Here is a 25,583-nt window from a genome sequence, read left to right on the forward strand (position 1 = left end):
AAGTTACACAGGCGTGTATTCTCTTCTTTCAGCTGCTCCTGTCTGTCCAACAGAAAGCAGGCCAACTCAGCGTCCACGGCTAAAAGCAGACAGGGTCTCTGCAGACACAGTCACCACCACACGTATGGAGGCTTATAAGTGATGATTGCACCGCTTTACTTTTGTAGACGTCTATATTGTATTTTTCAAGGAAAAAACCATCGACTCTATCTTTGAGGCCAAGAGTTCCAACTCAAAACTTTAGTTTAATGGGCTCATTCAATACTTGAATGGATAAAAAAAAAAAAGCCTTGTATGTGCCCATTAAAATCCACTTTCAACTGAAAAAAACCCCGAATGTCTAAAACATTTCTAAAAACATTTTACCTACAAGGACAAACTTCATAATACACTCTGAAAGGAGCAAGCTGTTCTCAACTCATGAGATTCTGATTCGCCATGTGCACTCTGGGCAAATTAGCCAGTAAAAGGCAAATTTCATCCACATCTCTAGTTCATTTAGTTTGAGAGGTGCTTTTATTGAGTGTGTGAAAAAGAACCCGCTTACAGTGCCTTTGTTTGAGGATTCAAGGACATACTGCAGTGTTTTCTGGGCCAGGTCTGCCTCAGGGGGTTGATATTTGATAGAGCATAACTATCCGATTTCAATGGGACCTTAAGGCAAGGTCACACACAATAGAGAAGAGGAGCGCATGAGGGAGAGGATGTGAAAAACACTTTTAGATTTTGATATTGTTGCATTCACTAAATCCAATATCATATTACCTATATTGTCATAGTTTATCCTTCTTAATTTGTGCAATTTTTTCAGGGTAAAGCAACTAAATTTAAATGACAGTGTTTGACATATAGATGAGTTATGTTATGTACCATCAAACGATTCTGTCATGAGAATAAACTATAGTTAAAGCTCCTGGGGAAACTTGGCGTTTGTGTGGATTTTGGCGCCCCCTGTGGACCAAGCGGTTTCTCTTTTCTGATTATGTCCTGAATATGTGTAAGCAATTTATTTATTTATCGTCACTTCTTCTGACACCTACGCCGTGGCAGCGATAACAGCCATTAACAAACAAGATACAGACATGTTCAAACATCTTCCTCATAATCTTGTTTGCTATTTTCGGTTATGAAGAGGAATCAATGACTGGTTCAGTCTGTTTCAAAGTCCTGTCATAACAGTATGCAGTATAACTGTGTATTACCTGTCTGTTGTTCAAGTTTTGCATGGCCAGCCCCGGATTGCCCTGTCCCAGACCCTGCCCTGGAAGGCTACTGTTGGCCAGGGGGAGCTTCATGCTGGGGGAAGGCAGAAACGGTGATGGAGGGTTGTCATCTGACAGAACACCATCCTGAACCAGAGGAAGAAAAAAAGATTGACAAGAGATGAGAAAAACACAATAAATAATACAGACAATAAAAATCTGAACTATCCTTTAACAGTATCATCTGACTTCATGGCAGATATGGACCTATACTGTTTGTATCCTATCGTCTCTTTAAGGAACTCTACTTTTCGAACAGATATCTAGAAAAAGGCCAGATTGTGAGCCAGCTGCATATTGTCTCACCTTGTCAAGAAAGGTGTTGCGGTCGGAGGGGTCTTTGGAGAGTGCTGAGGGTCGACACACCATAGGCTTGTTCATGCCGTTGCTGTAATCAGTCATACCCATGCCCCGCTTGTCCAGGTCTGTCTTCTTCTCCAACAGTGCACCTACAAGCAAAAACGAGAGAGGTAGATTCAGGCCACATGCTTAGCTTTGATTAAAAACTCCCTACAACATGATTTATTTTGAAAGGCTTATGAATTCTTATCAGATCTTCAGCTAATTTCAAGCCTTGTATTTTATTATTATCTTTCTTTCTTCAGTGTTTCTATCTGCTCTCCTATTTTATTCTGTATTAATTTTAATTCTGTGTTCCTAAATCAAAGTATTTCAGATTTAGCAATAGTAATATATACACAATGACATATCCTCTTCTACAACATGCTTGTTTACTTACTCATGGCCTGGTCGAGGTTCATGTTGTTGCTCTTCAAAGCCTCCTCAGCAGGATCTCTCTGTAACGGAAGGAGGACAAAAGTCTGTCACTGAGCATTACGTCAAAACTCGACGGAAAGGTTGCCTTAGAAAAAGCTTGTCATGTTTTACGTCAGTAACAAATGATAACTATAATGCCTCCATACCGGAAAGCCCATGTCAGTGAGCTGTTTGATGAGACGATTCATGATCCATATTTCATCTGGCTTGTTGACAATCTTCCCCTGATAAAACAGAAGAAAAATTATGAAGTTGTATTTTATATTGAAATGATCTCACAGTTAATATCTGCCAGTGTGTGTGTGTGTGTGTGTGTGTGTGTGTGTGTGTGTGTGTGTGTGTGTGTGTGTGTGTGTGTGTGTGTGTGTGTGTGTGTGAGAAGGAAACTCAGGTTTGTTCTCTGACCTTGATTGGGACCTTCTTGGGTCCATTTCCCCAGGAGTTGCAGATGGAGTTGTTGCTTTCCTGGGAGGTGGGACTGTTCCACATGTCCCCGTCTTCAGTGTCCCATTGGCCAGAAGACATTCCCATCTCCTCTCCTCCATTTCCCCAGCTATCTTGCATAGGTTTGGGGCCTGAGAAAGAGAGGAAGTAACACAAACAACATAACTACAAATGTGTCTAATTCTTGCTAGTTATGCGTTACTGTGTTTTGGTGTTTGTGTTGTATTTTACATTCATCTTGAAAATGCCCAAGCCATTTCAAAGGGTGGAGTTCTTTTTCATTGGGTAATTCTCAATCTGACCACTTGGTGCCACTGTGGTGTTTCCCCTCTTTCCTTCCTTCATATCAGATGTTTCAAACCAACAGCCTAAACAACTAAGACCTAGTGAGGCGTGGAATTGCTTTAATCCTGGCTATACTCCAGTAGCACAAAGAAAAAACTTCAGAATTGTCACAATGGGTACAGGAAACTTCCTTTTCCCCTTACTTTAGTGAGGCCCAGCACAGATTCAGGGAGTTAAACAAGCAATGTTTAACAGAAGTTGTAATCCAATTTGACACCAACTAAATCTCAATCTGAAAATAATTACATTTAAAACAGCTAACTACACTTTGTCACCGATGTATGAGAAAGGTCAACAACAGATGAACATATTCCTATATTTGGTGTAGGCCCCTTGAGAACATATCATTTCTAAAATTGAGCTAAATAAGAAAAAAATCCCCATGACTGAGATTATGCATCACTGTGTTCCAGTTAATATTTAGGGGTCACCTGGCTTGCAGGGTGCAGATCCTGGGGGTCCACTGGACCTGCCATAGGGTCCAGAGGGCTCGTGGCCACCATCTCCCCATCCTCCTGAGGGCTTGCCCCAGGCAGAGGTACCATTGTCTACAGCTGATGTTGGAGCTGCTGGCTCTCCCCAAGCAGGCTCCGACTTGGGTTGAACATTGGGAAGCTCTCCCCAACCTGTAGAAAAGAGGGACATTTTAAAAATTATATAAATTCCCTGCAAATACTCTTAATCCACGAGTATTTCTTTTTATCTGAGTACTTATGATTAGAGTAATGCATCCAACTATTATGAATATGCATTTGAGACATGTTTGTTTCCTGAGATAGGCACAATGCTTTCCTTTAAGTGCAACGCAAACAGCAGGGGGCAATGTTCTCATTCACAAAAAGAGGGGAGAATGTTGGGCATTAATGCTCTGCAGTGTGTATGTGTTATATGTATGGCCTTTGTCTTCACAAAAGATTTATTTGAACAGCAGCACTAACGTAGTCTTATTTTAGGATGCACAACCATTAAAACACCATCAATCCTTGAGACTTTCCGTTTGAAAGATTTTTTAAGGGATATTTTATTAAAGAGTATTGGTTGCCAAGAAGGCCATTTCTAATTAAATTAGTTTAAGTGTCTGAGAAAGAACAACTTTTCCTTTGAGCCTTATCTACCTCCATAATTCATTAGGAAAGCCCTGCTTTTAAGCTTGATGCCACTGAGCTAAACATACTTTTACTATACCTAAATATTTTTCTTCAGTGAGATATTAAATTAAATTTGGGTAATACTACAAAGAACTCAAATACCTGGGTTGGCAATGGGAGGTCTTCCTTGGGGGCCTGCACCTGGATGTGAGGTGCCATTGTTGGGTGACCCATTGTTGTTTCCGTGGTGTTGCATGTGGGTTGGAGGTTGTCCATGATGGGGATGGTGGTGCATGTGATGAGTGTGATGATGATTGTTGTTGCCAGGGCCGGCAGAGTGATTGTTGTTGTTATTGTTGGGGATAACTACTCCCCCATTCTTAGTGGTAGGTGGGCCGCTGTTGCCTGGGTTATTGTTGGGATTGTTGCGATCCCACAGGTTGACAGTCTGGTTGTAGGCATTGGGATCACCCCATGTTGATGTTCCGTCATCAATCTCCATTTTTCTACGGATGGAGGGAGGGGAGGGCTCTTCCCAGCCAGTGGGCTCCATGCTCTGGTCCGGTTTACTGGCGTTTCCCCAGCCAGAGGTGCTCTGCTTCACAGTACCAGGACCACCCCATGAACCGATGCTTTCACCTCCTCCACTGCCAGTACTGCTGCTGCTGCTTTCCTGGGGCTTAGTGGAGCCCCAGCCTCCTTGTACTGGGCCATTGGCACGTGGGGTTTCACCCCAGTTGCTATTATTGATAGTAGGGGCAGGCTTACCCCAGCCACCACTTCTATTTCCTCCTCTGGGGCTATCCTTCCATCCACTACTTCCTCCATTACCTCCTTCACCTTCCCACATGCTGCTGGAGGAACCGTTCTTGACCTCTGCCTCTCCCCCCCAGTTCCCTGTGCTGGAACCATTGGAACCCCCATTACTGTTGCCCCAACCGTGGGAGCTTTTTGGGGCCTCACCCCAGCTAGTTGGCTGATTTTTTTTCATGCCATCATCCCAACTGGGTGACTTATCCCCAGAGCCCCAAGATGCTGCATTTCCACCTCGCGGACCATTGGTAGGCATAGCCTCTCCCCATCCACTATTAGTGCCATTCTGGGCTTTGCTAACAGCCTGTGGGGGGTCACCCCATCCTGACCCAGACTGGATTTGCTGAGGTGGAGGGGGTCCCCAGCCAGAAGATGACTTTCCTTCGCTGTCAGTTCTTCCTCCAGACCCTGGCCTCTGATTGGGACCATTGTTTGGATTGATGGTACCTCCATTGGCAGATGTGGGTCCAACATTAGAGACAGAGCCTGTAATGGTGTCTGAGCTGCTGTTGCTTTTCACATCATCAGAGTTGGCTTCTTCCATCTCCCACACAGTGTGCTGGCGGATTGGGGTCTGTCCCCAGCCTGTATTACTCAGCACCTTAGGATCCAGGTCCTGCCGGGGTATGACTGGAGAAAAATCCATGCTGGAGGATCTATCTTTTTGTTGAGATCGACCTTCGCTGCTGTCTCCACTACCCTCACTTGCTGGGGCTGTTCCAGACTGCACACCCCATGCGCTAAGTTGCGGTTCTTGGCCTGAGCCAGAACTACCAGCATCTACTGAGTCCCAGCCTTTAGATGCATCTCCAGCCCCAGAGGATTTCCCCCAGTCACCCCAGCCACCGCTTCCACTACTCCCACCACCACTGCCTTGGCGACCCCAAGCAGAAAGGCCTCCAGAGGGCGTTGAGTCCCAGCCTGAGTCCTTAGGAGAGTCAGCTGCCTTGGTTTCTCCACTTCCCCATACAGAGCTGCCTGTTGTGTCTCCATTGAGCTGGGATGATTCAGTGGGTGACTGACCTCCCCAACCAGTCATACCATGGATAGGGCTCATAGGCTCCTGAGCTTGCTGTTGTTGCTTCGTGTGGTTTGGTCCATCTTTGTTAAGGTTAGCAGGTTCCATATTGAAGGACAAGCTTGTGTTGGTTGAAGGGTGCGGTTGATCATTTTCGTTAGCACTCATCATACTAACCCAACCACCCCCACCATTATCTGCACCTCCTAGGCTCATGTTTCCATTACCATTAATACCTGGTGGGAGAGATGGAGAATTTGACATCCCATTGGAGCCAACACCACCACCATTTTCATGGCCCAGAATAGGCCAGGCTGATGGGTTGGCATTGGGATTGAGGTTCAAGTTAAAATTGGGAGAGCCCCAGCTATTGGGCCCTCCTACTCGTCCACTATTCATACCATCTTGTTTCCCATCTGAACCCCAGCCTCTATTACCACCTAATGCGTTGGCTGAACCAGGTCCCGTCATCATTGTATTGTTAGCTTTAAGAGAGGGGTAGTGGGCCTGCTGGCCTGCAGCACCTGTGGCCATACTCAGATAACTACTACTACTACTGGTGGTAGTGACAGCACTGGTGTCTTGGTTAGAGCAAGCTGAGCCCAAGGGGCATTCTGGAGCTGCAGGGTGGCTTGGGTCACTGCTGCGGCTGATTGAGGGCCAAGCTTCTGTGTCACTTCCGTCGATAATCACTTTGTCCCAGCTGTTGGCACTGGATGGGCTGTCAACTTGCAAAGAGCTGCCCCAATAAGAGGTCTCATACTGGGCAACAGGACCACTCTGGAGGGATATGTCTAAAGAGAACAAAGGGAGAAAGAGAAGAAAGAAAAGTTAAGACAAATCAGAATGAATGCAACATGGCTTGAACAAATTAATTTGGCAGAATGTGTACAAATGCAAGAAATAAAGAACAAAATGCAAAAGGAGAAGAGTAAATGCTTAAAAAAGAGAGGAAAATTGGGAGGAGAACAATTACATTAGGTTAGACTAAAGAACATCATGCACAACAGCCTCCGTTTTAGTCCCCTGGACCAATTCTATCTTCTTGGTTGGTTGGTTAATGTTAGCTATCAGACTTGGCAGGATGAGATGGTCACACACAAGCACGTTCCACAATCCAACACATAATCTGAATGCACAGCCAAGCGTGCTACATGTCATATTAGCTATGGCATAGCCATATATCCTTGCCATGGTGCAGTCAGCCAAACAGAAACGGGGAGATGGAGCCATCACTTCCCAGTCTTTTCATTCTTCCTTCACATTTTTTTTTTAATTTAACTTTCTATTTTCACTTCTCACTCAAAATTGTTTCTCATACCCTGCTGGCCATTACTTCCTCCATGCTCTGCATCCATTATGATTATTTATTATACCTCCTTCTGCCCATGACTCCTTTCTTTCTGTGGCTCCACCTATTCCCTCTCCTTGTAATTTCTCCCTCTCCCCTCTGCTCTCCTCCAACACCCAGCATCGAGAGGCCCATCAGTCTCCATCGTGGCTTCACTAGCTTGGGCTGTGAAGGGAAGCCCAAGTGGAACGCCGCTCATTTATTGGAATGAAACCAGGATGGCTTCTCATCCATCATTCCCTATGCTCCACCGGGCCTGATCCTCCTCCAACTGCACTGCACTAAGAAACCACAAAACACTTCCTCCAGTCTTAGGGGAGAGTGTGTGTCATAGTCTCTGTACCTGCATATATGTAATACTGTATGCTTGCTTTTGCATTTGCTTGCGTATAGTATTAGATACATTTTTGTTAAATCTGGGCAGTATGCACTGTATGTATGCTATTTACAGGCCTTTAAGCATGACCTAAAACTTATGTGCCACATTACTAAAAACTGGCCATTCCTTAACAACTTCCAATAAACATGGTGCTGCACACAAGCAATTTCATTAGTTAGAAAAGCATCCCTTCAGAGGGGGAACTAATAATAGACTGATTTGATGCTGTAGAGGGGTAATCAATCAGTGGGAGGCAGCTAATCGATGTTCTTATTAATGCTAGTGGGTGAAAGCAGGGAGGCTATCGATCCAGCATGCAAACATCCAAACCACTGGGGCAGCCTCATGTAATGGGCTAAAAACCAATGAGAACTGCAACTAATCTCACTGGGGGGAAGGGGAGACGAATTAAGAAATAAATCCAGTTACGGTACTCTTAAAAGGGTAAAAGGGAAAAAGGAAAAAGAAAATGGCCATTATGAAACAGAGCTCGTACACATTTCAGATAGCCTTCTGGACTTGGATGTTTTCCAACATACAGTGAAAGTGGATGTATATCACAGCACTGCAAGCATAATATTATTATGTGCTCTAATGCACACATCATATTTTTATGAAACCATATTTTCCTTATAGGATTCAAGAGTGGCTTTAGTGCATTAAATAACCAAAAGGTGCCTTGCTATGCCATTTGTAATGCAAGACACAATTTACAAGAGGCTAAAGAAGCTGAAATAGAACCATTACACATTTCTGGCTAACCTAGTGAACAGCTTCAGTACGGTACGTTACATCCTGTTACTCTCTCTGTCATTAGTTCCCATCAGATTGTTGCAGTGATTTCTACAATAGTAGTAGGTTATAAATCACAAGATAAAGATCCAGTGGACAAAACAATACAGCAAGGTGAGGAAGAAGTCCATTTAAGGATGCAGCAACAAACACAGAAATACCCACAACGGCTGGCTGATAAGTGGCTTTAAGATACTGAGCAACACACCACAGATGACTGCAAATGCAATTGTTGCCTGAACACCGTTATCTCGACTCCCCAGGCACCCTTATCACACAGGGTCGTCATCACACACATGCACATGCACACACACACACACACACACACACACACACACACACACACACACACACACACACACACACACACACACACACACACACACACACACACACACACACACACACACACACACACACACACACACACACACACACACACACACACACACACACACACACACACACACACACACACACAAACAAAGTGTTTTCAATCAGCGAAACAAATACACTTAACTTAAAAACTAGCCAGATGAGGGCAGAAGCGTATATATAAATGAGTTCAAAACAGCTAACGATATAGCATGTATTCATGTATTCCTTTATATTTATTTTAGAAATAATCAAAGGGCTCTTATTAAAACAGATGGTTTTAAAAGGTGTTGTATGTTTACAGATTACAGTGTATTTATCCTTTCGGTAGGTAGGGATGGTTTTGAGTTTCATTTTGTCACATTGTGTGTACATTTTCTTTTTTTTCTCCAAGAAAGGGTTGGTTTGAGCTCATTTAGATTTATTGATTTCAAAAGGAACTGCTTTATCCAACCAGAAACACAAACAAGAATCTTACCCACTTGTTCTCTCACATTCTGACTTTTATCCATTCACATTTATTGATGATAAATCATCATTTTTGATCATCATTTATTAGTGATGTGTTGAAATAGGTTAAGTATTATGCTAATAACGTCTGTTCTGCTTCTGTTTGTCAATCAAAGCTGTAAAAGATGTGATGTACAAACCACATCTTAAACAGTGAGATTCCCACATAAACAAACCCAAACTAACCTAAGTGCTGGCAGAGGGAAGGGGTCAGTTGGAGGGAAGAGAAACAGGCCTGAGTAGAGACAGACCAGAACCACGAAGGTAGCCAACCGCATTACAAAACCTTCACAACAATAATACTACCACAGAATCGAGTCATTCATAGGACCTAAAGAGTGCAGAGTGTGCAGTCCATCGCCTCACACTATGCATTGGATTGGATTGTATTATACTCCATAGAGCTTGATGCAATTTTTCCTCTTTATAAATATGTATGTGTTCATGAGTGTGCTAATGCAAAACAGCCTCTCTTTTTTCCCCTATTGAATCAAAAGGCCTCTAATGTTCCCCTTTAAACTCGCCCATCAGACATTCCAACAGAGAGGTCTTGCTGATTCTGGGAAAAGCAGTGATTTGGCAGGGGGGAGACGAAGGCGAGCTGAATACGGAAAACAAAGAAAAGGGGGACAATTATTTCCATCTACGATTTGCAATCATGTGTCAGTAATGTGGTGCTGCTTTCAATCTGGTCGCAATTAGGAGGTCAGTCTTTGATTAGGCTTTTTGAATGAAAAGGGTATGAAACATATAAAATGTGGGGGCCCCTCTACGACTCCTCTTGCTTCAGACAAAAAGCACGTCTACCCTGCTGTGTGCGTGCATGTTGAAGTCCATTAGAGAAGATAAAGACCGGCAATCCAAATAGAAGTGGAGTTCAGGTAAAACACGAAGCTACAATGGACATTTACTTTTTAATGAGCGTACATGCAGTGCGTGTGTGAAAAAAAACACAACTTTGAAGCTGGGACGTTAGGTTGCCAGAGTCGAAGCAGAAATTAGCAAGAGATGAGCTTCTGATTAGGAGATGAGCTGCCATCACAGAAAATGGGCAGGTAGCCAAGAATTAAATGCTGCCCCTCCCCTCTGGATGAAATGAAAGGCAGGGCGACACACAGAGAGAGAGGAGCAAAGACTAGGGGGAGGGGTCGGCACTTGCAGTGTCAAAGACAAAAAAGAAAGGGAGATGGTGACGGAGAAAGCATTAGCAGACTAAAAGAGACGGCAGAGCAATAACTGAATTCTTTGGTTTGACAGTGAGCTGAAGACTATGTTTGGTTTTCTCAGAGCACACTGTGGGGTGACATAACACCAGAAGCAGAGCAGGAGGGGGCATTTAGTAGTCCTTTGTCCCCAAATAGACCCTCTCCATCTCTCCTTTGAGGGGTGCTTTACGCTAGCTCTGATCAAAGACAGCACACACTTGTTTTTCCGGAAGCGGGGAGAAAAAGAAAGAGTGAGGGAATGGTCACAAGAGGGTTTAAAAAGCTCATCATTCATGTCTGTTTACCTCTGTTGAGAGAAGAGAGAAAATTGGAGAGCAAGGCCATGGTGACTTCTCTGGTTTCACTGACAGAGGCTGGATTAATGAAGCCACGAGGGGGTTCTATCACTTCTGTATGTGTGTGCGTGTATTACTGCCTCAGCACACCTACACCTCCCTGGCTTCATTAGGGCCAAGCAGTGTTGTGATTATATGATGTCCTAAAAAATACAAATGATAAGCTAAGCGGTAGTTCGTTTTTTTCTTCTTCTTTCATTCATTTAAATATCTTCATGGGATGCTAAATGAAAACATTTTTAAATAAAGAAAATATTTTAAAACTCTTTTTGCCTTTAACTGCAAAACCTGAGAATTTAACATTAGTGAGATATACATGTACATATATATATATATTTGTATACATACATATACAAAAAACCCACTGAAAAACCAACTGCTTTACCTGCATATCAAAAAGGATCCAAATGAAAGGGCCAAGTGTTTGAACAGCACCCAGCAGAGTGCCTTCTGGCTACAGGCTCTGTCTGGGTGTCTAGCAAACAGCTGTTGGGCTGTAGTTCCCACAGTTTAAAGAGACCCCCACTTCAGCACCTGCTACTGGGGAGCCTGTCTGGACGGCTGCTGCCTGACTCGGACTACTTAATGGCCCCCAGTCAGCTGGAGAGACGGGGACTGTGGGTGCCACTGAGGGAGGGAGAGGGGACAGGGGGCCTCTGTCTGGTCTTGGGGACAATTAAATGGGGTCTGGAGAGCAGAGGCTATGCAGAAGTGATGTAAATGTGCTTGCATTAAGTGGGGGTTGCTTTAACACTTCAGGCTGGGGGGTGCAGACAGTCTGCTGGAATGTTAAAACTCAAAATCTTTGCACAGATGCAACATGGCCTTTAAATGAAACCTCTGAAATTCCTTTTACAAATATATGCAAAGTGACCAAAAATAAGTATGTCATTTGCATTTAACCTCCTGAGGACATCTACCAACACTGTTGGCTTATTAAATATAACGTTTGTGTGTCTTTGTGTTCGTCTGTTTTTCACTTTAAACTGTGAGCCAGCTGGCCTGCAAGGCAGACACAGATCTGGAAGGACACAACTAGGTCAGGCTTGTGTGTTCCTTACTGCTGCACAGCACATCCATGTGCATGTGTTTGAGTATCTAACGGAAGGAATAATCACATCATCACATCCCTCTGGGCCACCGTAACCTCACCAGCAGGGTCAGAGATGTGTCCTTAAAACAGAGTTCATTCTTTACTTGAAGTTACCCTGAGGAAGAAAACGCAGTCTTCCCTTTCCGGCGGGAAAGATTAAACAATAGTCGGCCGAAGTTGCATACATTTGGGTTTGGAAAAAGCTAGAAAATCATCCTAGCTATGACAATGATGTAGACAGCTCTTGACTTGAGGATAAAAACAATTGTATGTACTGTGTTAACATGGTTGGGTTGGCTGAGATTCTTTCTTAAGCTGCAAATGTGTAGCTTGGCAAAGAAAAGAAGTTATGCACAACTGAGTCGCTCTGTTGGAACACTTAAGTCTCTGAAAAAAATCCTTCATAATTCTGTGTTCAAGACCACTGCACGTGTCTGGTATTATGGGTATCTCAAGTTTTTCTGAAGGTCTTCAACATACAAGTAGTGAGGTTTTCTATAAAGAGAGCAAAAACATTGGCAGAGTAAATCTTACCTATAATGTCTACTCTACATTTCCCCGTTCAAATCCTCAATTGACAGCTCACAAAACCCTGACAGTAAGAGATCAAAGCGTGTTACCAAGACAACCATCTCGACCAATACTCGAGACAATAACACATTTGATCTGGTAAAAAAAATAAATAAAAAAAATTATCTGAAAATGGAGAAAAGGAAAAGACTGTGTACTGAGTCAAGAAACTACCAATCCCACAATTCTTCTTCTCAAATGTGTGGCATGGTTTAGGAGTTAATGCTGGTGTTCTTATATCGTGTAGTTTGTGTTGTGAGTATTTATGTTGTGTTAGCGACCTTACTAGCTAGCCTTTTAGCGGAAATGTCACTAAGGTGCTTTGGGGTTGGAAACATATCCTGGGTAACAGAGAGCATCCGCATCAGAGACGTCTCTGGGATACTACGATCGTGGGTAGTGTATGTCTTTTCCCCGATATCACAGATTAACCCAGTTTTACTTTTCAATGAACGTTGATGTCATACACACTTTCTACTGGAGCAGATTCCATTGTTTTACACACAGCTAGCTCACGGTCCAAGTCTTCCTTGAATGGTTATGATATAATGGCTAATAATAGAAATCCACCATGGAGAAAATGAATGGGATTTGGATTCCAGAACCACACTGTTGACCCCTACACTAGCAGCTACCGTCATTGTTGTGAATGAGGGGAATGTATTACATGGTGTAAAAGTGCTCTGACTGGTCAAAGGGGATTTTTTTTAAGTCCAATTCCATTTCCAATTTTCTCTCTGAATGATGTATTCCAGAGTCGTTGCAACAACAGGGCAACTAGCTCGAGGCTACTGGCTGAACAGTCAGAAAGGAACAGGCTGTGAAGGGGAAGTCCTTGGGAAAAAAATGAAAGAAGAAGGGGATAGAAAGCCAGCCAACAGCTAGCTGTGCCACAGGCTGTGTTGTACTGGGAGGCCCCTGGGAAAATGAGGGCGAGGAAAAGGCCCAACATGAAAACCAATGCAGCACCAGGACAATAATAAGGACATTATAGGTTAAAACACCCAATCTGGGGGAGCTTATCATGTCTCAAGCCAAAAGAAGAAATATATTCTTTTACACCGAAAGGCTTTGAGGGATTGTTTCTCCTGAGTGAGTTAAGCCTGCAGCCAAATTTAGCTCCAATCCCATGGCTGAGGAAACTCTGCACTAACAGCTGATTATGCAGGAAATGCAATCTTAGAAAGCGGAAGAGAAGGCTTCCTTACTAATAGACAAGAAAACAATCCATGACTACGTAAATTGGTGGAAAAAAAGAATTGATGTGTAGTGTGTTAAATTCTGAATGAATAGCAAGGCTAGTTCACAGCATGCACTGAGATTTAAATAGTTTAAGTATGGTAAATCTGATTTCATTGACTGGCTTCTCTGGCTTTGATGCTCTAATTGAAGGAATGGGTTGAAACACAGAAAGTCTCGCACCAGTCGCCCCTGTGAAGCAGAGGTCTTTAGTTTGCCGTCGAGCAGGCCACACACACCACAGCTTCCGCAGACTTGTTTACCGAGTGCCCGGCGCTCTCCCAGCAAATGCTGAGTGGGTAATGAAAATCAGCACCGAGGAGCAGCGATGAAACAAGAGAGAGACAGCGAGGAGAAACAAAGATGTGAGCTAATGTTCATCCTGGCAGCTGCTCAAAGACATGCAGATGCTTGCATTGGCGATGACGTTGCACCTCGTACAACATGTCAATAAAGTGCTGTGTATTTTTTTTTTTAACAGGATCTGATGAGTGTCTGTGTGTAGGATCAGCACATGGCTTTCTTTGCTTAAGATGAAGTCTTTAAACTAAGAGAAATAAAGCTGAATCAATGTCATTAATAACTCACGACTATCCTTAACAACAGGTCTCTTGCATACAAATACACAGAGGCGGAAGCACAGCGAGCACCTTCAGGCATGTTCAGTATTAGTGATCTTCTGGGTCACCAGTGACTTCATTAAAAAGCAACCGCTGGCTACAGTGGTCTGACAGTGTGTGTGTGTGTGTGTGTGTGTGTGTGTGTGTGTGTGTGTGTGTGTGTGTGTGTGTGTGTGTGTGTGTGTGAGAGAGAGATATGAGCAATGTTCCTCTTACTATGGTATAAATATTAAACACAATCTTTCAAGGATATGAAAGCATTTTGGGTATTTTTTATTACCACTAAGAGAGAGAAAAGTCGGAGCAGGAGCAGCAGCAGCTATTTCAGAGCAGCTTGGATTTGACAGAGGAGGAGTGTGAGATCTTTATCTTTATTTGCCTAAACACAGTTTAAATGTTGTATCCCATCATGATTTGTATACTGAGGGGAAAAGAAGGTGTGCTGTTAGATTACAACTGTAATCACTGTAATGTATTGCCCCCCACAAAGCAGTGCACGTCTTTGCTTCACTGCATACTACTTGCATCAGTGCCAAGGCAAACCAAATACAAGCCAATTAAAACAAAACAAGGAATCTATTTATAAATCTAAACCTGTTACTTATGTGTCGGAGAATGTGTGCAAGCTGAATCAGGTTGGGATTAAAGTGGTCGAAGCAGAACGTGGGAGTCTCGAAGCTCATCAAGTGCAGTGTCACTACGTGCAGCCAAAATCGAGCGCATGCAAACATGGATGAAACACTGCGCAAGGCCACCACACACAAAAACAAAAACACCGTTTTGACACAAACCTTGGTGGCGTTTGGCCGCAGTGGACGTGGCAGAATTTGGGGTAGTGCTGCTGGTAGTTGTAGCAGAAGAAGAGTAAGATGACGAGGGCGAAGAAGAGGAGGAGGAGGAAGAGGAGGAGGAGGAGAGGGTGAGAGCGCAGAGGGCTCCTGCAGGCAGTGGCTGGCCTCTCTTCAGTAGCTGCTTGTGCTCCTGCTGGCGGAAGCGCGGGGGCACCTCTCTGGGCGGGTAGCGAGCACTGGCAGAGGACAACTGGCACTGCTGCTGAGGGGGAGTCTGAGTCGGGAGTTGGCTACTGGAGGAGGCACGCTTGCCATTGCCAGAAGAAGAGGAGGAGGAGGAGGAGTGGGGCAGCGTAGGGCTGGCGGGGTGAAGGTGGTGGGGTGGGCCGAGACTGGGCTTTATGGGAGCAGACTCTGGCACTGGATGGACACAGGCACACCCAGACAGAAAGACACATGCAAGGAGCAAGGTGTTAATGTCTCGGTTAGCTCACTATTAGTCCTGCATCAAAGAGAAATGATCCTGGGATGGCCCTTTAAATAATGACGTTCATTTATTATTCCCTTTTTCTTGTTGTGTTTTTTAACATGTCACAGTGTCACTACATGAGCTGCATATGTGGTGACAGCACATAAAACATAAAAAGGTTTCAGATTGACAGGAGTATGATAATAATAATAATAATAATTAAAAAATCGAATAATAAAAGAGGCAGACATGTTAAAAACATGTAATGTTGTAATGTCGCACAGCACACTGTATGAAGAGCCCTCAGCAGGTGTTCATGGAAGCTGCTGTCTGCACAGCTACGTACTATCCCTTTAAGTTAACTGCTTCATGCAACCTTTTGTTGAACATATGTTCCAGGCCCAGACGTACTCTACGAAAAGGTCTTTTTTTTCTTCTGCTGACTGAACACAGACGCACACAAACACATTGAGACAACTCCTTTCCTCTTCATTAACCCCCCCCCCCCCACACACACACACACACGCACACACACAAACACCTTTCCCTGCTGTTTTGGCCTCAGCCTGACCCTTTCACGATGGTTGTGGTGACCAGCCAGCCGTCTAATTGAGTGTTAGCCTGAAAGGTGTTATTATTAGCTGGACCTCAATGATCAGCTTGGCTAAAGTCTCCTATCCAGGCTGCTGCAACATGGAACAAACCCCTGACCTGAAACGCTGCAAAAACTCTTATTAGAAGCTGAAAAGGAGGCTGATGAGAGCCTGTAAATGTACGCGCTCACAACGCTCACATAATACTCTACCTGCTGCACAAAAATAGCTGCTTTCATACTGGTTGTCGACAGCTAATGGCCTAAGAGCTGCTGTTAATAACAGTCTCTCGTTTCATAGGGAAATGCATGGTGAACAGAGCTGATGTTTTTTTTTTTTATAGTCCCTTGATAGATATGGCGTACACAACAGCTGAGACTGCCTACACTCAAGGGAGTAGAGAGACAGACAAAGAAAGACAGGTTGTGTGTGTGTGTTTGTGTGTTTGTGTGTGTGAGCATAAGCTTTTTTTTTAAAGCCATGAATTAGCAGGAAACATAAGGCAAAGAAGTAATGTGTAAATTAGAGCTTTACTGTGACGAGTCTGAGATTCGGGTCTTGTACTGCAGTGTTGGCAACTAACCGCACAGTGACACACACACACACACACACACACACACACACACACACACACACACACACACACACACACACACACACACACACACACACACACACACACACACACACACACACACACACACACACACACACACACACACACACACACACACACACACACACACACACACACACACACACACACACACACACACACACAGGCTGAAGCTTCCACTTCGGAGGTTAAAGTAAATTCAGAGCACAGAGGTATTCACGGTGCCTGCCAAGAGCTGGTCTGAAAGCTCGGCCAAAAACAAAGGCCCTCTCATGGAGCACAACACTAATCCAGCAGGCTGCTTTACCTGCTGACACACAGAAACAGCAGCTATGTGGAGGAAACTCCTATTTGCACCAATGCATTCACATAAAAACAAAACCCGACTCCAGGGAGAGACTTTGCATGTACCCGTTTTCTAAAAGGCATAATGTAACGTTCTCTTTCACTTCTATCCATGCCAACAGGTACATGTGAAAGACACCTTCAGCCCCTCTCACCACTCACATTTTAGTCCAACACATGCAGAGAGAGCAAGCGGAGAGATAGAAGCCCCCCCCCCCCCCCCCCTCCAGCAGTGTCTGGCTGCTGGCTTTGAACTGCAGCCAGTGACGCAGATTTCTGTTTAAATTCAGCTCAGCCTGCCTGACGCTCTCCCAACCAATCAGATGGCAGGACGGAGAAAACATGCTGCCCTGCCTCCTTTCCTCTCTTCGTCCTCCCCTTCAGCGGGTCTCTCCGACACCACACAGCTTCCTCTATTTAGCTCACTTTTTTTTTCTCCCCTCCGTGTCGAGCCGTCTCTCACTGGGTTATTTTCCCTTTGACCATCCTGCTTTTCTTTTTCACTTTCTGCTCCCGTCTTCTTACATGCACGTTTCCAGCTCTCCATCACCCAACTCAGCATCTCTAAAATCTGTAAATGCTTCTCTTTCTTTTCATATAATGACATTTTCTAATTTAATTGTTTTTCTAATATAGAGCCAACTGGTCATTTGTGTGTGTAGAAATGATTCAGAGTACAGGCCCATATACTGAAAGTTGCAAGAACTATGTGGAAACTTCTGGACGACAGTGTCAGCTGCTGTAGTCATGTCCTGAGTAACTGCCAAGCGAGGAAGGAAAACTCAAAGACGACTAAATTAACTAAACGTTTCATGGCAGTAAAATATATGAGAATAAAACATCACCATGTGCCGTACTTCTAAAAGCTCTTTGCTTTCTGCGTCTTTCAATCTCACAAAAATTTTCCCTTCTCCCACAAAGTCATTCCTTTTTCATGCGTTATCCGTCTAGTTTGCCAACTCTTTGCAATGTGCATCCAATGAAAGTCGCTGAAGGAACTTCCTGAGTTTCTGGGACATCTTAGAGAAAAACAAAAAAAGGGTATCAAAAGAGACATATGGAGTCAGCTCACTGTTTATTTCTGCTGCCAAACTGGCACAGGGAACAGATGAGCCCAGAAGACAGACACATGCGTCCCTCAGCTCCAGCATGGCTCGCTCACACACACACACACAAGAAACACACACACCCTGCTTCATACTGCCTGTGTTTGTGTTGCTGGAGTAACAAGGGTGTATCCAAGCTGCAACTCCCTTATGCTGCAGATGAACATGTCTTATTTCTTTGGCACACGACATGGCATATTTTTCTTCAGTGATTCTGCTAAATTAAGAGCCACATTGTTACACACCTGTGAAACTGTATTATCCTCTGCTCGCAGAGGAGCCACAGTGATCAGTCAGAGGATATAAAAGTGCTTTGATTACGCCCCCCCCAGCTGGAAAATGTTAAGTAATCTACAGTGTAATCTGAGTAAGTCTAACAGCGAGGCTGTATGCTCTCCTGAGGGGGAAGGAGTGCGTATAAACAGGCGTGCCCACGCAGATGTGACAGCCAGAATGCAAAAAAGGCGAGGAGTACAGCTTCCCTCTGATCTGAACAAATACTTTTACTGAGATGCATCTTTTATTTGGAGGAGGAGAGAGCTTCTCTTAATCCATGCTGGATGAGTAAGAGCGTTTGAAAAGGTGGGGTAGGGGAGCTTTACAGAGAAGATTCTCAGGGGGGGGGAAATGAAAAAAAGTGGGGAAATCCCAAAGATGAGAGCACGTCTGTAAGAGATTAAACGAGGACAGTGAAATGCATGCTGGTTACACTCTCTGCCAGTGAAAAGGCAATGAGCTCCTCACGGTAAATTAATGATGATGCAGGCTCATTGCATTTTAACTTCACTGGGTGACGGGTAGCTTTGCAGGAACAGGCTTTAGCTGTTTGTTTAATGGGTGATGTTTCTCTAAGCCACTTCTTATTGGTCGCGTCTGGAATTAATCGCATCCTATAAAACCTACTCATTGAGAGCTTTTTGTGAATTAACGACACGCTGAAACTCTCCCTCAGTGTGTGTGTGTGTGTGTTTAAGACTGGAAAACAGCTGTATGCACAAGAACACAAAACCAAAAGACGAAACAATACTTTCACTGTTTACACGAGGCAGAGGTGTCGACAGAGAGACACAGCCATGTGTTACGAGGTGGTGACCTTAGTGCCTGTAATTGAAGCTGAAAAGAATAGCCAATTAAATAAGCGTTTGCATCAAGTGCACTGTAAATTCCATTATACCCTACAGCTGAGGCGCGCTCCGCAACCTTGCACCAAACTTTTAATTACAGCCCTTCTTCACACTAAATGGTTAATTACACACAATGAGAGAGAGCGAGAGAACGAGCGACTGCTCAAGAATAAGGAGCAAGTGGGAAAGTCAAAGCAGGGGGGGGGGATACAAAAAATAAAAGGAATCAGAAAAGGAGTGAAATATCCAACATAAAGGCTAAGAGTATGGCGTCTGTTATTGTAATGAAAGAAGAAGAAGAAGAGGCTGTGATTGGTTCCCTGAGCCTTGTGCCAGGCAGCGCAGGTTCCAACATCTCCTCTGTCTATTGTCTGCAGAGCCACTTTATTATGCAGTCATGTTTATGGAAGGAGGAGGGATAGACCCCCAACACGCTGGCATCTGCTCCACACAATGGTGCGTTTCTTAATCCAATAAGAGCTCAAAGGTAGGAGAGGACGGAAGAATACAGCATGTTTTAAAGAGGGTTTACATCTGCGTGCAGCCGCTCTAACATACTGCTATTCAAGTGGTTTCATGTCGGAGTACTAATACGTGCGTCTTTTTTCTCTCTCTTGGCATAATGAACGAAGCGTGCCGATGGCTTGCTGAGAGTACAGTGAAAGTGTTCACTTTGGCCCAATGATTGGGATCAAAACAATACACATGACATGCAGAGGCAGGCGGGTTGGATCAAACACACGTGGCTGAGCCCAAAAGCCTTTTTTTAATATTGTTCTCATTTCCGTCCACAAAGTCACTCCAAATGCAGATTTTTAAATCCTTACTCACTTTAAGAGCATCCAGACTGCATCTCTTTTCCATGGGAGTGGATCTGACATCGTTCCAAACGTTTAAGCTATCCGTCACCAGACTGACTTCACTTTCTCCTTTACTTGGTAGAATCACAGAACATCTCTGTGTCTTCAAACTATGGCTGTAGTAAGAGCTCACTGTCGTTAAAGACAGTGGCACGTATCCATCATGTTTTAAAATGTTGGAACATTAGATTAGTGAAATAAGGAGGCACTATGCACATCATGTTTTAAAGTTCTGCTCTCGATCGACAGGACCACAGACACATGAGAAAGTTGGTTTGCACACCGAGAGGAACCTTGAGGTCACAGAAGGCAGATGTTTGTGCGTGAGTGTATGCATGCACACAAGGGAAGGTCAACTGGGTGTGTCCCTGAAAGGTCCCATCTGCCAGTATAAGCCGAGAAAGACGGAAAAAAAAAACCCTCGCTCACTCCCAAGATAAAGGCAAAATTTCTCACCCCTCACCCTTCCTATAAAAAGGCTGTTGCTATAGAAACTGGCAGTTGCCTAATGCACCTCCTTTTGCCTCTAATGACCCCTGTGCCTCCTGTGACCTCTTCCCATACCGTGCCTACTCCACCCTTCTCTCTTTCATCCCCCTCGTTTTCTAACTCGGATGCTAAACTCAGCTGTGTTTCTCCTGGCTCTTCAGATTATGACCCAAAGAAACCCAATTTAGTCTTTCAGGCCTTTGTGGTGGATAATTCAATATCTGGTTGACCTATAGCTGAGGTCAGTGCTTGAAGGCAGCGAATGCCTGCGGGATGAAGAACAGTTTGATTCAAGGTATCTTTAACTTTTAGCCTGGCATCAAAATAAGAAAAGTGCCTCCTTCCTAGTCAGGAGCTCAGGGTCATTAGAGCAGAGGGAAGACAATTAGACATCCTTTTATGGTCCTGATGCACATTTCTCTTAAGGAGGTCGTAGTATTACAAAGTTCAATAAGAAAGTAAGGCACGATAGGAAAAAAATGTTCTTTACTGTATCTGCTGGTTCACAGCGGCCTGATGGGAGAGTGAGATCAACACATGCATAAAGGAAGCCTTCGACCCCTCACATCCAAACATGGCCGTGAACACACCTCGTCTTTAAAGCGGTCGTTCGTATCAGTTCAGCGACATTCTGTTCGTCTGCCTGATGTTTGACAAGGAGCGGCACACTGTGGGAGGGGGGAGGGGCAGGACACACCGAACTGCCTCTCTTGTCAGCAGCTTGTGAGTGATCATGCAACATGAATACACAGAGAGGGAAGCATTGTTTGAGTTTTGTTCACCCCTTGCTTCCCCTCTCTCTCTCTCTCTCTGCCCCCTGTCTCTCACTGCATCCCTAGCACTTGATATGCATGCAGAATGAGCACACGGGGGGTTGAGGAAAAACAATTATGCTCGGCAGTCATAAATCCACAGGACGTAATTCACAAGCTATTCACTATTAATTCATTGAGTGTTTATAAATGTGGTTAACAGAAGAGAAAAGCAGCCCCAGCGCTAAAGTAAATTAGCCTCTAATTAGATAGCGATTCATGAAATTCCCTTTCAAAAGTGTTGACGCAATTAATAGTATGTGAAACTGCAAATGAATCCAATACAGAATTATACCAGACACTTGTGTTAATGTGCCACTTTGACAAATATAATGCCCTTATCACCGTGGTGACTCCATGGTAATCCGTTTCCTCCTTCGATGTGGTCGACAGGAGCACACACGGAGGGTGAAATCAAACGTTCTCGATAGAGAAGAGGCGCGGAGGAAAAGTGAGGGACGCGCCGGTGACAGGCTGACGTCGGTCCTCGAACCTTTCAGCAGAGAAAAGTGCAGAAGAAGCAAAAAATGGAGATCGCGGATGTTTCTGATGATCAGGGTGGCAGAATGCGACGGGGCTCGATCTGCTATTACTGTCGCTTTCAGTGCCGGCGCGTGTTGCAACCTCCTTCATGAATTGCATTGTGTCACTTCCTGCTTGTGCTGTATTTTTTTCATTACTTGTGTGTGTGTTTGTGTGCGTAGGACCGTGCTAAGAGTTCGGGGTATATTATTGTCTTTGCTGTTTGTGTAAGCAATGTAAGCATTTGCTTCACTCGCAGAGAAAAGATTAAATATGTCCACGTCGCTTTGGGAATGTACACACATGAACAGATGTATAAACGCACATTTTGCTCCTGTGTTACTGTGGGTTTATGTGCAATGGCATGTGCACATATTTTTGATGAAGCTGGTAGGTGTGTGTGTGTGTGTGTGTGTGTGTACCGGTCCTACTGACTGATTGTGATTGCAGCCGAGGCATCAATTGTGATGAAGCTGCATGTGAGCTGGGGGTGAATAATCAGCATCCCTCTGAGGTAATGGAGACCAGGAGGGAGGGAGGGAAGGGCGTGTATCAGAGGTCCAGTCCATATATGCGTGTGTGTGTGTGTGTGTGTGTGTGTGTGTGTGTGTGTGTGTGTGTGGGGCACTGCCTCCTGCAACCCTGCGTTCAGCGAAGCTCCATGCCTAATGGGGGGCAGAGAAGTTAATTCTACTGCACCGAAGCTTTATCTCATTTTCATACATATGAACGCGCCAGGCCCGAGATCGATTACCGCAAACAAATTGAAATGCCTGGGACCAAGGAGGCCTGCAGAGACGAAGGAGACGATGAGGACGGGGGAGGTGGTGTGCATGTGTCTATGAATTTCTGATAGTGTATAAGGAAGGCTGAATTCACTGATACGGATGGAAAGACACAAATCACTACTGCATACTGATTCCCCCCCCCCACACACACACACACACATGTACACAGACCTCCATTATTTAGTGTCACGCATTAAAACCCAACTCCTTCCAGTCGGTGCCACCTTCCTTTTAAACGATATTGCAGATGGGAGGTTATGTGCAAACTCACAGAGGTCCGGATGGCTCACTGAACGATTAGGCTTCAAACAGACCGCTTTCCCCCCCTTACTTTCTCTCCACATGAGGACCCACTACTTACATCCTCGTGCTATGTGCCTTTCGCTCTCTATCTCTCATTAAACATACCATAAAATAAATGACCACGTCATTAGTCCTGTCCTATATTAGCACCGTCATTGACTGCCTATGATCATTTTTGGCACGTGTCTAAAAAGCCCGCTGCTTCATTACTTTCTTTCTTCCCTTTCTTTCCTTTTTTTTTTGCTGTAATCTGGCCAACCAGTGCCCTTTAACACTTCCTCTTCTGCCCTCTCTCTCTTCCTCTTCCTTTCTTCCTAATATAGCCTCTTCTCTCTTGATGGGTTTTTAATTTGTCTCCTCTAACTCCAAGTATTTCTTTAACCCCTCGTGCATGTTAACACTTAAGCACAGACAACTTAAAGATTTCCTGCTCTGCGTTTAGAAATCATGAGCCCCATGGCTTCCTTTCATTGTTTTGGCTGCAATATGACCCGCTGGATTTGATATGAAACAATGAACGAGTGCAATGCAAAGAACCAACGGCTCAAAAGGCACACCGATCGTCAACACTTCGTCAACATAACGTTTAAACTCTCTGACGTCGATGTTGTTATTTCAAAAAAATCTAATGGCTTGAGATTCCAGACGCCAAAAAAGGAATCCCTGCTGCAATAATAGGGCTGCAATTTAGTTACAAGCGTTAAATGACACGGCGTACGCTGACAAACAGATCCAAACAGAGCCCAGATTCTTGAGTCTTGTTGCTCAAACAATTCTTTGAGACTTGTGGACTGCCACCATCTGACAAACAAGATTTTTACAGCTTCTGGCCGGTTTCCACTGGCTTAAAAATTGACATGTAACAAAAGCCATTTTTACACAAAAGTCTTTGGACACATACAGAGCAGCGTTTAGTCCTACATCCTAACCAACACACAAACACAAAGGTATAAAAACCCAGACTGTTCAAATCAAGCCCAGCGGATGAATGTAAAACACAGCCTCCGCATGCTGACGTCTGCTCCCGACGTGACTCTCTGTCAGAGTTGCGTACAAACAGACAGCAGACAAACTTTAGATGAATTATAATAAGAGGAAGGAGCTCCGATTTATTTATTTTTTTCCATCTTAAGCGCACAAACGGATGATTCAAATCAGAAGCGGTTAGCTCGTGCAGTGGCTTTGACACTTGGATATTAGGCAAAGCTCACGCTGAAGGAGGGTCATTAAAGGAGTGAGGTCATAGTTCGAGGCGAGATGTGATGACCTTTGTTAAAGCCTAACAGTAACGGCCCAGATGGCCAGGCTGCTGCTCAAACTGGGGGAGGGTGCAGACACGGGCGTCGATGGGTTTCAGGGGAAGCCACCTACAGCAAACAACAGAAAGCCCTAACAATGGGAGGGGAGAAAAAAGCCTATTTCAAGTAGTGTGCATTGATTTCATCATCTCAAACTGTAAGTGCTGGAGCTGGATCAAATCTGCGCTAGGTGAACAGACAACAAAGACGGATGCTCTGCGGGATAATGAGCACTGGCCAGCTTGCACGTCTTGCATCATTTAGACACAAATCAAACAATTCCCTGGCACAGGCAGACGCTGGTATAAACAGACGCAGCACTGGGGATTTTGTAAACACCTGAAATCAAACTGAGGGTAATTCAAAACACACAGTCTATTTTACCACGGTGAAAGAACTTCAAGGGCACGTGAGGACACGGCTCTTTCAGTCGTACTCGATCTGCATTACAGCTGATCTTCGTACCCTTCTTTATTCTCCTGCCCCCCCCCCCCCCACTTCCCCCCTCCACACACTCAGCGTGCTGTCTGGCTGCCCTCACGCTTCACTGCCTGCTCCTGCGGGCGGACTAGGCGTCACTCTGCATCACTCTGCATTAGACTCCACTGTATCCGCTCTGCTCTGTGTGTCTGTAGAGCACAGAGTCAAAACGGCACAATTGTGCATGCATGTGCAAACTGTGTTTCCATCCGTGTGCATGAACGCTCGATGCCATGTATATATAATGTGAGTGTGTTCCTTTGTGGGTCAGATTGTGTTAATCAGAGCTTATGAATGTGTTTCTGCACTATGAGTGTAGTCCTTTAAAGTTAAGGTGGATGAGAGGGTGTAGTTTCATATCTTGACACTCACCTTTGGGTTTCTGATCAGCAGCCTGCAGGAAATGACAAAGAGAGAGAGATGGGTTTAATACAGCAAGGCTTTAACAACCATTTCAAACAGTAGACAAGTCAAGGAGTGCTCTGGCCAACCCTCGATCTTTATTTATCAGTGATGGGAAAGAGCTACTGAGTGAGTATGATTCATCGTCACGTTTTCCTCTCAGAAAAAAAGAAGTCCGTTATTGTTGCTTTCTTAGAAACTGGCTGCCTACGAATCGGCCACACAAATTGGTTTCTAAGGAGTTTCATAAAACATCTGAGTGTTTACTGAAAGACCTCACGGCCCAATTCAAAGACCCAAATGCCAGCCAGTCAAAGCAAAAATAGATAAGCACATTGACTGGAGAGT

At 44.4% G+C, this 25,583-nt stretch overlaps 1 protein-coding gene across 5 annotated transcripts in view; it reads right to left on the minus strand.

Annotated features, from left to right (window-relative positions):
• tnrc6c2 (trinucleotide repeat containing adaptor 6C2) overlaps positions 1–25,583 on the minus strand; it is a 132,320-nt gene that overhangs the window by 14,546 nt on the left and 92,191 nt on the right. For 4 of the 5 annotated variants that reach the window (XM_079337894.1, XM_079337896.1, XM_079337893.1 and 1 more), the window contains exons 3-11: positions 25,206–25,227; positions 15,029–15,448; positions 4,079–6,541; positions 3,260–3,454; positions 2,445–2,614; positions 2,186–2,263; positions 2,002–2,059; positions 1,569–1,711; positions 1,203–1,349 (exon numbers count right to left, since the gene is read on the minus strand). In XM_079337894.1, coding sequence (XP_079194020.1) covers positions 1,203–1,349; positions 1,569–1,711; positions 2,002–2,059; positions 2,186–2,263; positions 2,445–2,614; positions 3,260–3,454; positions 4,079–6,541; positions 15,029–15,448; positions 25,206–25,227 — 3,696 coding nt within the window. The remainder of the gene's footprint in view (positions 1–1,202; positions 1,350–1,568; positions 1,712–2,001; positions 2,060–2,185; positions 2,264–2,444; positions 2,615–3,259; positions 3,455–4,078; positions 6,542–15,028; positions 15,449–25,205; positions 25,228–25,583) is intronic. The other variant, XM_079337897.1, reaches the window with a different exon arrangement.

This window comes from Symphodus melops, assembly GCF_947650265.1.
Source record: "Symphodus melops genome assembly, chromosome: 2".
In the NCBI taxonomy this organism is placed as follows: Eukaryota; Metazoa; Chordata; class Actinopteri; order Labriformes; family Labridae; genus Symphodus; species Symphodus melops.